The sequence below is a fragment of the Acanthochromis polyacanthus genome, chromosome 22, assembly GCF_021347895.1.
Source record: "Acanthochromis polyacanthus isolate Apoly-LR-REF ecotype Palm Island chromosome 22, KAUST_Apoly_ChrSc, whole genome shotgun sequence".
Lineage (NCBI taxonomy): Eukaryota > Metazoa > Chordata > Actinopteri > Pomacentridae > Acanthochromis > Acanthochromis polyacanthus.
The window spans coordinates 26,288,805-26,304,863 of NC_067134.1; the positions used below are offsets into that span (position 1 = coordinate 26,288,805).

The window sequence follows — 16,059 nt, forward strand, 5'->3', positions numbered from 1 at the left end:
GATTAGATGAACTGTAGTGATCTCCCACAGGAGAAATTTACATTTTAGAGCAGTGACATAAAAAAGAGGCATTGAAAAAGCAGGACAAGAATGACAAAAGTATAATAAGACTTAAAATAAAAATATAATGAAGACAATGTACAAAGAATGGTGAATTTATACATATGGACAGACACATCAGGGTGAAGAGTGAATGAGCAAATAAAATACTGAATGGTAACAAGATAGCAGATTTTCATGACTTAATGAAAATATGAATGATGAGAGCAAATACAACTGCGTGATATTCAATCACTTTTTTTGGTCCACTAACCCTAAATGAAAGAAAAGGTTTTCCATGATCATCTATTTTCTAAAATAAAAAAAACAGCGCAATATGTTACAAATTTTTGCCAGTTTATAAACTTATCTGTCAGTGCAAGGACCATATTGAAGGTTTTTGGTACAAACGTGTAACATTTCACCACTGAGAAGTAGATGTTTGAATGAAATCAAAATGGAACGATTCATCAGCTGGAGGAAGTACAGAAAGTGGATTAGACACGGAGAAGAGAACAGAGATTGGCATGCAAGCCAATGAAAAGAAGACAACATCTGAGGCCCAGAAAAGAAATCGAGAATTACTGTCTGTGTAGATTCTCAGTCATCCAGGTCAGGGGAATCATAGGAGCTTCAGTAGAAACCAACTGGATGAAGGTGAAACGTCTTGAAGAACCTACAAGAGAAGTGCAGTTGGTTTCGACTGAGGTCTTTTGTTGTCTCTGCTGCCTCTCCACAGGAAGGCCACCCCCCCTCTTCCTCGTCCCGTTTGTTTTCATTGTGTTCTGGATGCCCATCCACCTCATCTGCTGTGTCCCGAGGTGCCAATGTCGCTCACGCTCGAAGCCGTTTCGCTTTCAGACCCGATGCTGTACAAGATGAGGTCTTTCTGTCACATTCTGACAGGAATGTGGAGTGTTAGGAGCTAAACAGCAGTAGAGAAGCACTCAAAATGGGTTTGGAAGTAGGGGTTTTATTTAACTGCTGGGAAAAAAATCATTAAAACTCAGTCCACATTTCCTTTAGAAAGGAGTTCAAGGACTCAAAAGTGGCTCTGATCAAAGTCTGTGGTGCAACGATTAAAGTAGAGTCCCATATTAGGCTCAGTCAAGTTCTCCAGCAGCCAATAGCAGACAGAGTAGCGTCGCATTAGTAAAGAGTGCTCATTATTCATCATATCCAGCAGCTGCACACTTCAACACACTGAAATATGAACGACAGCTGTGTAGAAAGCAACAATACGCTCATAAGCTATGTTGGATATCATTTATATAATAACAGAAAGACAGCAGGATGTGGCATTTTAGGCAATAGTTCTCTAAGCAATGAGAACAATTCATAAGTTCACTGTACGTTATATGCAACTTGCTGTCATTTCTGTTTTGTTATCACACCTTAGCAAGGACTCTGAACATTTACTACTTGATAGAGATGTTTGGAGAGTTTACGAGCTGCAGTTAAATCCTTTGTTGTACGACTGAATCCTGAGTTCAAACCCAAGAACTGTAAAAGTCGTACAGATTTTTCCATATCGCAGTGAGATATCTGCTGCAGTGATATCTCTGAATAGCTATCAAAATACAGCAATGAAAAAAGACTATTTATAAAGATGTTTGATGATATATGGGTCAATATGTAATTGCGGGACTTTTTGTTATCATAGTTGACATTTTTATTTTCAGGACTAAAACCAACATGGCCGCCTGTAACCAAACACCACACGGCATTTTTACAGAAAGATTCTTCTAAATGTTATATACACTACTGAGTAAAACTGAAAGTTATTTCTAAAGATATTGTAGTAGACCTGAGGACTTCTTTCTATTAAATAAGTCAGAAAGCCTTGGAGTCTTCCAGTCTTTTCTTCAGGAGGAAATGACATCATGTGGAGCAGGTCATGTGATCTGGAATTAACACACTTCCTGGAGAGGAGTTTTTGTAAAATCCAAATAAAGCAAATGAAAGAGGCGAGTCAAATCAACATAACTGCGTGCTTTATTGATTTACAGTAAAGCAGTTTATAATACAGTAATAAGGCATATATTTGGTGGAATCTGATATGTTGTGGAGTATTGACGCGTTACTTGAAACATGACATGAGAATGAAACACAAACGTTAGAATTGATCAAGAAATAAAATCAAAATTCAGTGTCTGATCAAAACTAAAAACCTGTCGGGTCATGCTGCAAAAAAAAAACAAAAAAACAACGGAGGCCGAACACGAGTGGTTCCACGCCAAATGAGGATGGATTTAGTCGCACATGCTAATATCAGAACACCTCACACAGCACAAAACCAAACCGCTTTTAAACCAAAACACGAAACGCTGCTAGAAGAAAGACTTTCTCCACACAGAAAACAAAGATCTAGTATGTCCCAGGTTTACAGTAGTGCACACGGATTCGTCAGATTTGTGTTTTTATGCTCGATTCATATGAAGAAATGCAGCGGATGCATTCGGACATTCAGTCTGGAGGCTCCTACAGTGCAGAGAACGTCTTCAGAGCAATTACAATATCCTGATTCAATCAATCAATCGATCAATAATCCACAATATGAGACTGAGTACAGCAGACAAACTGCCTCTGAATGACGAGGTAGAGCTTCGGTTACCGGGCCTCTGAAAACACACACAACTCTGGGTTGTAATCACACAGAAGAAATCCTCACACATAACTAGCAGCCCTGGAACACTGGAGTGCTCAGATTCTGATTTAAATAACATTCTTCCTCTTGCAGTAGTGCTGACAGGGAGAAACTGTCGCCTGATAAACTCGTGCACAGTGTACTGTGTTCCCCCAACAGGCCATGGATGGACACCAGAAAGCATTTTAGGGATAAAAATTGAAGTCAGCGCAACAAAGAGGATCACCTTTCTTTTAAAAACACTGAATACTGGCAGCTTTATTCGAATATGACTCTAAAAAAAAATCAAATTTTAATCTTTGATGACCGCTTGTTTGTTTTTCTTTAAAAGAAAATAGCCAAACGTGTCCGTGTAGGTTCTCATTCATCCAGGTCATGGTTATCCAAAGTAGTTTAAATCAATCCACTTAAGAAAGTTCCTTGAAGACGTTTCACCTCTCATCCAAGAGGCTTCTTCAGTTCTGGTGGTGGTTGGTGTTGCCTCAGCTTTTAAACCTCTGTAAGGTCTGTCCAGGGCTATTATTCCAAGGACCGATACCAAAACTCATCTGACTACTCAACGATGTCATCTGCATTTCAACGACCCCCACCGATACTCACAACGACCATCGTTGAGTAGTCAGACAACAGCCCTGGACACACCTCACAGAGGTTTAAAAGCTGAGGCAACACCAACCACCACCAGAACTGAAGAAGCCTCTTGGATGAGAGGTGAAACGTCTTCAAGGAACTTTCTTAAAGTCCAGTGGATTGATTTAAACAACTTTGGATAAAATAGCCAAACGATGGCCACAGAAAATAGACCAAACTGGAGGAGGTCAAGTTTGCTGTTCAAAAGTTTGGAGTCACCCAGACAATTTATTTTCCACGAAAACTCCCATTTTTATTCATGTTAATTAGATTTGTTTTTGCAATCAGAGGAGTTTACTGCCCTGGTGACCAAAAACTAAATGATTCTGATCAACATTCATATCACGATTCCCCTATTTTTATTGTCCTCTCACCGCTTTCACCTCAGTGTTGTGATACATTCCTAATGTACACATCTGTACCATAATGAGACCTAAAATAAGATTATTTTTGACCTTAAATTAGAAAGGCAACAAATAAGTGAAACTGTACCGAAAGTGTCTCATTGCCTGAACATCTGCTGGATGGGATTGGCTTTCTTGTAATTGTGCTCCCCTACAACTCATGTTTTTTGGTTCCTTATCAGCATTTCTTTGTCTAAGGACCCTTACATACTATATTATGCTCTATTATCAGGCCTCTTGTCGATTAGCTGCATCCTGTGCTTGGCCCCGCCCATGACGACTGTGATTGGTTGAAAGAAATACTAACAGCTAAATGATGGTGCGGTGCAGCCAGAATGGGTTGGCGTAGTGCGACATGATGCTAAATAATCCACATCATACCGCTCTACCCACTGAAAGAGGAATAACTCCACGACTTTGTGACATCACTATGGGGTGTGTTTTCACCTCCAACCACCTCTTCAGTTTTTAAGTTACCCTTTAAAGCTGCACTGTCCTTTTTTGTCAACACAATTATGTTTACATTCACCTTTTTTGCAAAAATATATTGTAGTAAATTTTAGACGGCGAACAAAGAACACGTCTTCGTTTGCAAAACCGACTTTTGAAGGAAATCTTTTTTTCATAAATCCAATAACAGCTACAAAGCATTTTATTCAATCAATGCCTTTTTTTGTGCATTGCTACATTTATTTCATCAGTAGAAGAGCATTAATATATGGTGAGGTGTGTCTGTGTTCACATACAAATAGGGAGCCACTTTTAAAAACATCCTTGCAGTCCATAGGGTCCTTTAAAGATTAAGTGTTATACGGAGTGTCCCTAAAGTCTGGACACAGGAAAATCTCATGAACTATAGTTTTTCTTTTTGGTTCCACAGGCTAAATATGGCTTTATAGAAAGAGTTGAGTGACTGGGAGGAAAAGATCCGTCTACAAGGAAAAAATTAGCTGAACTATTGTCTTAACGTCGGCCTGTGTTTGCGGCACACAACAATACTGAAACTGCGCTGGACGTTTCTCAATGCCAAGTACACAAGTTTGTACTTACGTCCGTACCTGCGTACTCGCTTGGAAGTACAGACTACATATAATGCTTCGTAATTGGAATGCTAGCGTACTTGATGATGCGGTCTGAGAACCACTGGGTAAGGGAAGGGATTTTTTTGGGTGCTAGCATGAATTTTAGCCATGACCACTCCTTTCATTTCGGCTGATACATTTGGTCGTCCAGAACGGGGTTTCTCCATGACACTGCCCGTTTTTTAAAGACTTTTTAACCATCTTCGACACCGTAGAAAAGCCAAGTGGAATCGTCCTCGGATGACCTGCATTAAATTCATCTGCTACCTTTCCATATGTCCATCCTTCACGATTTCCTGTGTCCAGACTTGAGGGACACCCTGTATATATTAGAAATAAGCTAGCTGAATTTATTACACATCATCCAAGGAGGATTCCACTTGGCTTGGTGGTTAAAAAGTTTGAAGAAGCACACAGTGTCATAAACAAACCCCATTCTGGACAACCCCTTCCTTAACTCTACCCTAACTGCAACCCCAACCCTACCTTTCCATACATCCATCCTTCACGTCCACTGAAAAGTTCAAGTCTTTCTTTTTTTTGACAATGTCATATTTAATCTGTGGAGGCAACAAACTTATAATTAATGAGATTTCCGGTGTATCCAAACTTTAGGAACACCCTGTATATTACAGCTGATGCATAAAGGAGCTTCCCTTTATTGACAAAATCACCCTGATGATCGAACAGCGACATCAGCAGGGTCATTTAACATGAGCTTGGAGACATTTAGAAGAAAGTTTGTGCTATAAAACGGCTAAAGTTGCATTGTGGGAAACATAGAATCCAGGGTTTTTAGATCATAAATCCCACTAGCTGCTAGAACTCAAGATATCTCGGCCTCTGCTGCTTCAGATTTTCCTGTTCTTTAAAAAAAATCTCTTATAGAGGTGCAACACTGTCTCACTAGAGGGACCCTGGAATACATGTCTTGTTTTTGGTTTCAATTCCAGTAATTATGTAAATTTAGCCTCGTTATTTTATGACTTTGCCAGCTCATCCAAGTTCTAAATAGGGCCTCGTAAAGCGAACGTTTGTGCACACAGTACACTGCGCTGAAAACAAATACGATGAATGGATGGACGGATGAGGAAATCAAAAGGATCTAATGTAATATGGAAATTAGGCACCACACACGCACAGTCTTAAAGACAACGTACTGTAAAGATCCAGGATGCCTGCATTACCTTGACAGTAGTGTACGCTGTTACAGAAAGACTCTTCCTCTTAGAAAGCACCCTTATAATCAAAATCTGTAGGTTTTTTTGATACAAATGTCTGAAATGCTTTAGCTGTTATCCCAATTACAAAGAGATGGCAAATATGACTACAGTGAACACACTTAATTGTATCTTCGCCCCCCCCGCCCGCTCCAAACCCCACTCTTATTTTTATACAATTGCATAGAAGTTTAAAAACCAGCCTCTGTTAATAATAAAACAACTTCAAGACGTTTTAAGAAACTACTGAAATCTACAAGTTATAATGTTCTGTTTTCTTACGTGTCGTTGCTGGAACCGCAATCCTTCACAAAAATAGACATTATATATTCTCTTTGTAAACTGTTTCCAATCCAGTTGTTTGACTAGAAAAGCATGCGACAGGTGGAGGGGGGCGAGGAGGAAGGTTAGGGACAGAGGACGGGGGAGATGATGCTTGTAAGGCGGGATCAGAAGAGCAGGGCCTCGTGCTGTTCGGCGCTCTGCTCGTCCGTCATCACGCTGACCAGTGACTCCATGGCGCGGCCCAGATCGTCGGCCATGTGGAACAAACTGCCGATGTTTGGACCTGAACAGAGAGGAGAGGGAACGGTGAGACGTAACGCTAACGGCTAACTGTAGGTTAGCTTGAAAGCATGTGTCAGTCAGTGTTTTTGTTGTGGAGAAAACGGTCCCACTCAGATAACAGAACGGCTTAGAACCGCATTTTACATGTGGGGAGTCAGATTCCATTAATTGCGATTACAGAAAAAAACTCGCATGGTTCTCATTTTCGATGACTAATCTGCAAGAGAGGCCCGTCTGATGGAGGATAAGGAGACGAGCATCGTGACTAAACCACGATCCAAACCCTCAGCAAAATCTGAAGTGGCTGACGTGGGGCTCGACACACGGGGAGCGACAGTTGAGAGGGGAATGCGAAAGTCATCGCAACAGGAGATAAATTCAACACACGGTGCGCGATACTTGATGGCGGCAGGCGACGGCGAAACACGGCGCGCTGTGCAAAAGCACAGATCGCTTGTCTCCCTCACTTCTGATTGGCTTTGAAATTGGAGGGATTTTTTACGTTTTCAAAAAGTTTCATGACAGAAAAGCATAAAGATGATGAGCCAGAAGACATTGCTTGATTTAGCCGAAATTTTACTATTGACATTGGCTTTTAAAAGAAAGAAACGACCCTGGGTCCATGCCATATTGCAAACTCGGAAAGAGCATGGGGAATACCACCATTTGATGCCAGATCTCAAAAAAGATCCAGAAAAATTCCAGGCCTACTTTCACCTTAGCCCAGAACTTTTTTCCAAAGCCTAGCCACGCTGGACCCAGGTCTGAAGGCAGAGAATTAAATTCGTTGCCGTGGGTTGTCAAGCGCGGCTAGGCTAGACTAATGTATAGGAGCGGACTGTACTGTGTAACATGCTGTACGCTCATTGGTCAGTGAGTGAAACCCTCGCTGATTGGTTGAAGCTCCAGACGACAGACGTTGCACATTTTTCAACTTTCTTGTATCGCATCGCAAGCCAGCGGGAACACGTCTACGTGAACGTGCGCGAAATTTCACATGCACGAATGTCGCCGTCGCGTTGTTGGGAGGGGGGAAAGCGATGTTCGTCTGGTCGCACAGCAGCCATAGAAAATGAATGGAGCGCGACTGTTATCGCTTCCCGTGTGTCGAGCCCAGCTGAGCAGTGGGAGCAGTCATAAGAGGAATAAGACGAGAAGGTGGGGAGAGAGAAGGTGGAGCCACTGACCTCTCATGGGTGTCCCCTTCTCCCGCCTGGCTCATGGTGAAAAGGAGGAAAGGAAGCAAAGAGAAGACAGGAAGAAAGACAGGTAAAATCAGCCTTGTGTTGGTAACAGAGAGGACAGAGGACTAGTAAACTCTGCTTCAGGCTGGAATAACTGTGAGCATCCGATTGGAGGGAAAACGGATGCACTTGCAGAAAGTATTCACAGAAATGAGCTGCTAACGTGAATTCAATCAGATATACAGGTGCAGACCAGTAAGGAGTGATTCCCTTGATTGTTTTCAGAGCACACTTCTGATCTTCTTCAAAGCAGAGAGGCTACTGTGGGTCAGAGAAGTCGTTTCGTACCCTGGCTGTGAGGGAAAGAATTGTTGAGCTGCTCCATCACTTCCTCCAGCCCTGATGTGTCTTGAGAGGGGCTGGACAGCTCGTCGTCACCTAAAAACAGGAAGGAGATCAAGTTTTTTTTAACATTTTTTGGCTGCTAAAATAATGGATGTAGTTCTGCATTAAACTATGACGCATTGCTTAAACACAGGGGTGTCAAACATGAGGCCCGTGGGCCAAAAGTGGTCCTCCAGAGGGTCCAATCCGGCCCTCAAAGTGTAAAAATGACAGAGAAGACATTAACTGCAGATTGTAAATTAGTAAAACTATAAATTTAAGACAATTTCAAGACCATGACAAGTTTTTTTTATTATGAAGTAAAAAACCAGATTGTTCATTGCTCTTTGGTCATTTTGTGTCTACTTTTTGTCTCATGTTTTTATCGTTTTTGTTTCCTTTTTGTCTTGCATGTGTTTGATGTCTTACTTTTGTCATTTTGTGTTTTGCTTTATTCATTATTTTACATTTGTGTCGTTTTGTGTTTTTTTTGTCTCACTAGTGTTGTTTAGTCTATTTTCTTGTCATTTTTAATCTTGTTTGTGTCATTTTTGTCTTGTTTTTGTCATTTGTCCATTTTTTGTCACTTTGTAACTTTTTTTGTCAAATTTGTTGTCTCTGTTTTGTTTTGTTTCATGTTTTTGTCATTTTGTTTCTTACTTTTGTCATTTTTTGTCTCATTTTTGTCTGTTTTTTTGTCACTTTGTAACTTTTTTGTCAAATTTGTTGTCTCTTTGTTTTGTTTCGTGTCATTTGTTTGTTGTTTTGTTTCATATTTTTGTTGTTTTGTTTCTCACTTTTGTCATTTTTGGTCTCATTTCTGTCATTTGTGTAATTTTTGAAATCTCATTTTTTTATCCATTTTTGTCGCTTTCTCACTTTTTTGTCAAATTTTTGCCTCTTTTTTGTTTTGTTTCATGTTGTTTGTCTCATTTTTTTGTCGTTTTGGGTCTTTTTTGTCAGTCTGTGTCTCATTTTTGTAATATATTTTCTACAAATGATAAACTGAGGCATAATGTTGTTGAAATTTTATTTATTTTTCTTAATGAATTTCAGGTTGTTCATAATGTTTTGTAAAAAGACAATTCCTGAAATGTGAACATTTTCAGAATGTACATTTTTGCACTGAAACAAAGGAAAAAACTGATTGGAGTTGTGGTTATTTATAAGTTGCTATGTTGTGATTTTACTGGTCATTTGAGATCAAATTAGGCTGAATGTGGCCCCTGGACTAAGATGAGTTTGACAGCCCTGCTTTAACATATTCATGGGAGTCGCTGTGTGTTTTTACCCATCGTATCAGTAGTCTGGCTGGCGGCCACACGTAGCAGAGGAAGGGAAGAGTCGGAGCGCTGAGAGGAGGTGGAGGGAGAGGACAACGCTGTGCCGTTCACCTTGGAGTCAGTCTGAGACACACAAACAAATCGGCAGCTTTACAATTACCAGAGTGAAAAGGTGAGTTAGTGTGTGGGCATGAGAAGATTCCTCCTTCTGATCCTTTGTGTCAGACAGTTCAGAGGCAGCTACCATCTATTCTATCAGCTGCTACTGAGTTTAACGGTTCAGGACAGTAATCAGAAGCCGCCTGCTGCGTCGTTCGCCAACGTAAAACAAAGACTTGGATGGTTACCGTGAAATACTATTCATGAAATTAAAGCTGTAATGGGTCCTCGCTCACCCACAAATGTCAAGGTGTTGAGACTAAGTCGAGTTTCTTGCAATGGTACGTGCAAACATAATGGCTACAACTTCTTGTTACCAATAGGTGGCGCTATGACTGTGTCACTTTTGGAAAGTCGATGTCTTCAGACTTGGACTCTTGTCCTTCATATGGAATTTGGTCCAGATTGGATCATATGCAGCTGAAATACAAACACTTCAGCAGCCAAATTCATCTCACATTGGCTAATGTTGCTTTGTTCGAGTTCAGGCTAACAAGATCTTGTTTAGGCTAACGTAGCAGCCAAGTAGTAGTCTGCATTATCATCTTTAAGCTACTGTAGCAGCTAAACTTTTCTTTTGTAGACTAACATAGTGGTCAAAGTTACCTTATACATGCTAATGCAGCAGCTAAACTTCTCTTGATGAGGCTTATGTTGTTCCGCTAGGGTTCAGGCTAACCTTATCTTGTCTAGGCTAATGTACAGTAACAGCCAAACTTCTCTTGGTTAAACTAACAAAATAGCAACGTTTACCTCACTAAGGCGAGCACGATCAGGCTTAATCAGGCTCTGATTAAACATGCAAAGTTTGAATCAGATTGGAGCATGTACAGGGTAGTTAGACAGCATTTCATGGCGAAGCATCAAAGTTCAGAGAGGCACCATGGCGACGTCCTTTGACTTTTGTGGAAGATTTTGATAACTTTTTAAGGCTTGTTGTATGTACTGGCTAAACTTACAGTCTCTTGGAAGTGCCCCTATGAGGATTTAACCTTTGAAAATGACAAAAAATAACAAAAATATCTCAGCCATACCCTCAACCCAACAGGAAGTCAGCCATTTTGAATGGATGGCTTCCTGTTGGGTTGAGGATTTGGCTCCATGAGGCTTTTTTGTTTGACTTGATGTGCTATATATGGCTTCCAAATTTGGCAGAAGTAGGTGAAATGTCCTGCCTATAGTAGATGTTACAAATGTTGCAGGGGGCGCTATGGAGCCATTTTACCATCCACATGCGGTAGTCCCATGAAATATCACATTTTTTTTTGCCAGTTTTGAAGTGTTTGCAAATTCCCAGAGTTTCTGAGCATGGTTAGGTCTCAAAAATGTGATTGTTTTGGGCCAAAAATAATTCCATACTACCTGCTCCAGCAGCTGTCTCAGCCGGTGCAGTTGTGACTCCAGCTGTTTGTTGTGGTCTTCCAGGATCTGCATCCGGGCCTCCAGACGACCTTTGTGTTGCCGGAGCAGCTTGGCCTCGGCAATGAGCTCGGCGTCGCGTGCGCTCTGCGGCGACACCGGAAGCATCTCCGGGGGCGACGGCAGCGGCGACAGACCCTTCCTGTCGTGGGCCTTCTTCAGACGGTCGTACTCGGCTTGTAGCTTCCTGCAGAGAGGAGTAAAGGGAGGGTTACCCTACTGCTGGGACATGTGCAGAACATCAAACAGCTCAGTAAAATATTTAAGCTCATCATGTTACATCGTCACACTTGGATGGTAAAGGGAAGAACAGCATGTATACTTGTACCATTATGAAAGGGAATTAGTGATGAATCTCTCTTAGACATCAGTATATCACAGTTTTACAGATGTACAATATCTCTGTAATATAATATCCCTGTCCTATACTATATATGCACAATACTCATGTACTAGACAATATACACCCCCTGTCAAAAGTTTTGGGATGCTTTCTCATTCAAATGAATGAGAAAGCGTCCTTAAACCTTTGTTAGGGGGTGTATATGTACTGAACTAGAGTAATTAAATTAATTAAATTTGCATCCTGGTGACAATAACTCCTACTTCTTTTAATTTTAGTCTGTTTGCCTCTTACTTTACTGTTAGTGTTCTGTACTTCATTAGGTGTTTATTTACCCTTCAAGACCGACCATTGTGCAGCTCCACCAGGGCATTTTCTTACATTTTTACAGACAGTAGTGCAATTTTTGGAGTATTTTTATTTGCGTTACATCAACGTAACCCTTATATCTCAAGTTTTAATAATATATATATGACTTATGTCTTAACTACTACAATAAATTGCTGAAAAGTGCAGTACACCTAAAGAAAGTCCGATATCGTCTTTTTGCAGATAACCGATACGCCGATAATTTCCAGCTCTCAATTTCCAATTCCGATATCAACCGATAACGATATATATGAGCTATTTAACTAATTTTAGGTAACATCACATATCTCCTGTCGTGGACCTAACACATCATACCTGATGCAACAAGACTTTCCAATGCATAATTTTAGCGGCTTTTATGATAGACAAAAAAACCTGATAACGATATTGTCCAATATTACATTTCTATGCCAGTATCGACATCCCTAGTTTGCTTTTTCGCTTAGATTTCAGAAATTACATAGTTGTATCCCTCAAATTTGCAAATGTAAAGAAGTTGCATGATATCCCGTAGTCTCGTTTATAAAGATTATTGTTATATGTGCTTTATTGTGCGTTTTTAAAACCCATCACTGCAACGAAAAAGCGCTCCGAGACCTGGAGAATGTGTGAAATGTTGCTCTGACTCCCCAGAATTTATATGCAAATAGAATTATTGATCTATCTTATCTGGTTTCAAATCTACCACCAACCAAAAAAATAACATGCAATGATACTACACTGGGCTGTATAGGGCTAAAAAAAAAAAATAATCCAAACAATGTCCATGCGTAGTAAGCACGGTATCTGCTTTACATATTGTTTCTTTAGTCATTTCCCATCCATCTGTAACTGTCTCTACTGGCTTCTCTTCAACAGGAGGCTCTTTTGAATCCAGACTTGAATCAGATATTAATAGAAAGCCGGTCCGGCCGCTGACCTGTTCTCCTGCTCCAGGTCATTCAGGACCCTCTCCAGCTCTCCCTTCTCCTCCGTTTCCATGGAGATGAGGATCTGGGCGGGACTGCGGGGCTGGCTGAGGGGAGAGCCTTGGTTCAGAGACTGGCAGTAGTGCTGGATCAACATGTGCTCGTCATCGCTGCAGACACACACACACATATCAAACATGCCCACCGGTGATGGGCACACGCATAAACACACATTCATAGAGTCGCAAAGGTTCCGGTGCATGTACACACACACACACGCACACACACAGAGGAAAATGGAGAAAAAGAAAATCAGCAAGTGAATGAAAGACCAGCAGCAGAACAGGACTGCAGCACAGAAGGAGAATCTGAAGCACACTGAGGACGGAGGGAAGGTGAGAGCTGCTGTTTGGAAGGCTGGATTTAGGAGCAATGCAGTTTTATGGAGGCTAGTAGGCTAGGTATGTAGACACCGTCGCATTAGCTGCACTTTTCTTCTATTTCGCTCCATCAAACAGCTGTTGATGTAACACTGGAGCACGACCTCACAACAGTTTTATTTTTGTGGGTCAAATTCATTTCAGTCTTCCTGGTCCTGAGCAGATAATTGTCCTGCAGCCAGACTAAACCTAGAGCGCACTGAGATACATAAATACACGATCATATGGGTGTTTCTGACATCTGAAAGGATCTACAGACATTTTTCTTTGTGCACAAATTCAGGTTTTCGACAGTACGACAGCGATGTTTCTATTCTGGGTTGATTTAACTGAAGCAATAACGCATCTGTTGACAGTAATAAATAAAAAAAAATCATTGAATTTGACTGATCATTTCTTAACACTGTAAAACCCAAATATCCCCCCCCAAAAAAATAAAAAATAAAAAAGAACAAAAATACCATATATATTTATATATAAATAAAAACTACTAATAAAATAATTATATATATACTGTAAAACCCACATAAAGGAAAAAATGCAAAAAATATATATTTATATATAAATAATAAAAACTAATAATTAAAAAATGTCTATATATAAATAATATCGAACAAAAAATATATAATAAAAATATAGAAAAAAGCAAAAATAATATATTTATTAAGATATAAATAATAAAAATAAAAAAATATATTTAAACTGTAAAACTCACATAAAGAAAAACAGCAAAAATGTATATTTATATAAAAATAATAAAAAACTACCATAATTAAAAAACATATATATATATATATAAAATCTGTAAAATATAAAAAATATAGAAAAAGCAAAAATGATACATATTTATTAAGATATAAATAAAACTTGTATTTTTGCAACAGTGCGTTTTACAGGGTTGAGACATCCACATTATTTCACACACAACTCAGTTTATTCTCACTAAAGTGGAATCAAAATGCGCCAAAATAACCCTGATGAGGATTAATTATATTAGAAAGTTTGGTTTACAAATCGAGGGTGTGGAGTTCTAAATATACGAGCATTTATTTAGAAAATCTAATGAAAATGCCGTTGTTTGCATTATGGGAAATGTAGTATTTATTGATTTAATCCACATTATAAACCAGAAGTTAAAGCAGCTCAGCCTCTAATGCTTAAATCTGGAAGAATCTTCTTTAACAGCGTAGGACCTCTGAGGAACAAACCAAAGCACTCCTTAGTCACTAAATGACTTTAATCTGTAAAATAACGGGGAAAATGACAACTTATTTTATTTACACCAATTCAAACTGCAGCTCAAAGAATCAAACGTGTCATTTTTAATTTAAATTTCTTCAAACTGTCAATGTGCAGTTTCTTCTTGATGACTAAAATGTAACTACAGAAATGGAGAAAAGTAATGTTTAAGGGGGCCCAGATGTTCATTTTGATTTGTACAAACTTGATTTCAACTAACAGTCACTAAACTTCCTCTCACTTATTATAATACCAGAAAGGGAAAAGCTAACGTAAGGCTGCAGTGACGACTTTAAACGTGTATATTTCTTTCATAAATGTGAAAAAGGACAAATAATCTCGATATTATTTAGAGAAAATCTTCTACCAAAGGACAACATACGTCTGCTGTGTTGTGGTGATATTTTGCGTGGGACATGATGATGCAAACAACGAGAATCAAATCATAACGTGAGCTTGAATCCAGAATACTCAACACAGTCACCGACAGATATCACAACCAGCCAATGGAAACAGAGAAGACAGAGCCAAAGTTCACACACAGCGACCCAATCGGTGAGTGAGGAGGGGTTTGGCAAAAAGCAAACAAAAAGCGGTTCTCACATGCTCTCATTGGGTGAGATACTGTCATTCAGAAAAGAGCCATTACGATTCTCCATTTCTGCTAACCTGCGAAGGGGGAAGAAACACAGCAGTCAAAACCAAAAGCAGTCAGCAGAAGAGGGGGAAATCCACCTCAAAACAGAACCTGGTGCTTTACTGGTGGGATCCAGGAGGGAGAAAATGCTGGAAATGTTTCTGGAAATTTTGCAAAAACCAACCTCAGGTATCTGGTTTCATCTAAGCTGCCAAAACTCGATGTTGTTATTGTTGCGTAGGGAGGAGAAAACAACAAAAAACCTCACCAGTGAGCATTTCAGCAGACAGATTGCAACATGCCGGGTGTTTGGACGAGGGCTGCAACTAATGACGCGTCGACTAATCGTCTGAGCACGATACGTCATCAAAAGCGGAAGTGAGCGCGCAATGCAACAGAAATCACCATCCGACCGGAGCGCGGAACACGGACGAACGTCGGCGCTGCATCGTGCAGATATTATGTATGCATGATGCAGAGCGGACAGCCACGATCTATCGTAAACATGGATATCAGCGTTTACTATACAGCTGTATCTAAACGCAGACATCGACGCTGCATCGTGCATACATAATATATCATAATATCTGCACGATGCAGCGCCGATGTCCTTCCGTGTTCCGCGCTCCGGTCAGACGCTGATTTCTGTTGCATTGCGCGTTCACTTCCGCTTTTGATGACGTATCGTGCTCGGACGATTAGTCGACGCGTCGTTAGTTGCAGCCCAAGTTTGGACACATTAAAGATAACCTGGGAGCTGGAGGCTGACTCGGGGCTCCGCTGTGTTACTGCTTCACCCTACCGCCTTCCTCTATTCTGACATCTGGAGTCTAGATGTGACCGAGCGCACTGGACCAGAGGGCGGCGTGTGACTCAGCAAGTGTGTCATCAGCGTGTACTGGTGTGTACTTCTGTGTGTGTTAGCCCAGGGCAACAGTGTCAAACACTTCCTGTTAGGGATCAAACACTGTGGTTTAGACCTGAGGCTGACTCCAAGCAGGAAGACCCACGATGCCTCACTGACTGAATAAATAAAAGGCCCATCCATCGACTGATTGATTTATTGTTTCATTGATTTGACTTCTTCTTGTCCCTCAGTGGTGGG

The 16,059-nt window shown here is 40.4% G+C and overlaps 1 protein-coding gene across 1 annotated transcript in view; it reads right to left on the minus strand.

Annotated features, from left to right (window-relative positions):
- Positions 1-2,011: 2,011 nt before the first annotated feature.
- Positions 2,012-16,059, minus strand: part of LOC110960948 (dystrophin-like) — a 221,941-nt gene continuing 207,893 nt past the window's right edge. The window contains 7 exon segments of the mRNA XM_051943268.1: positions 2,012-6,590; positions 7,777-7,802; positions 8,122-8,211; positions 9,449-9,563; positions 10,962-11,205; positions 12,650-12,808; positions 14,921-14,986. Of these exon segments, the coding sequence (XP_051799228.1) occupies positions 7,780-7,802; positions 8,122-8,211; positions 9,449-9,563; positions 10,962-11,205; positions 12,650-12,808; positions 14,921-14,986 (697 nt within the window). The 3' untranslated portion in view covers positions 2,012-6,590; positions 7,777-7,779.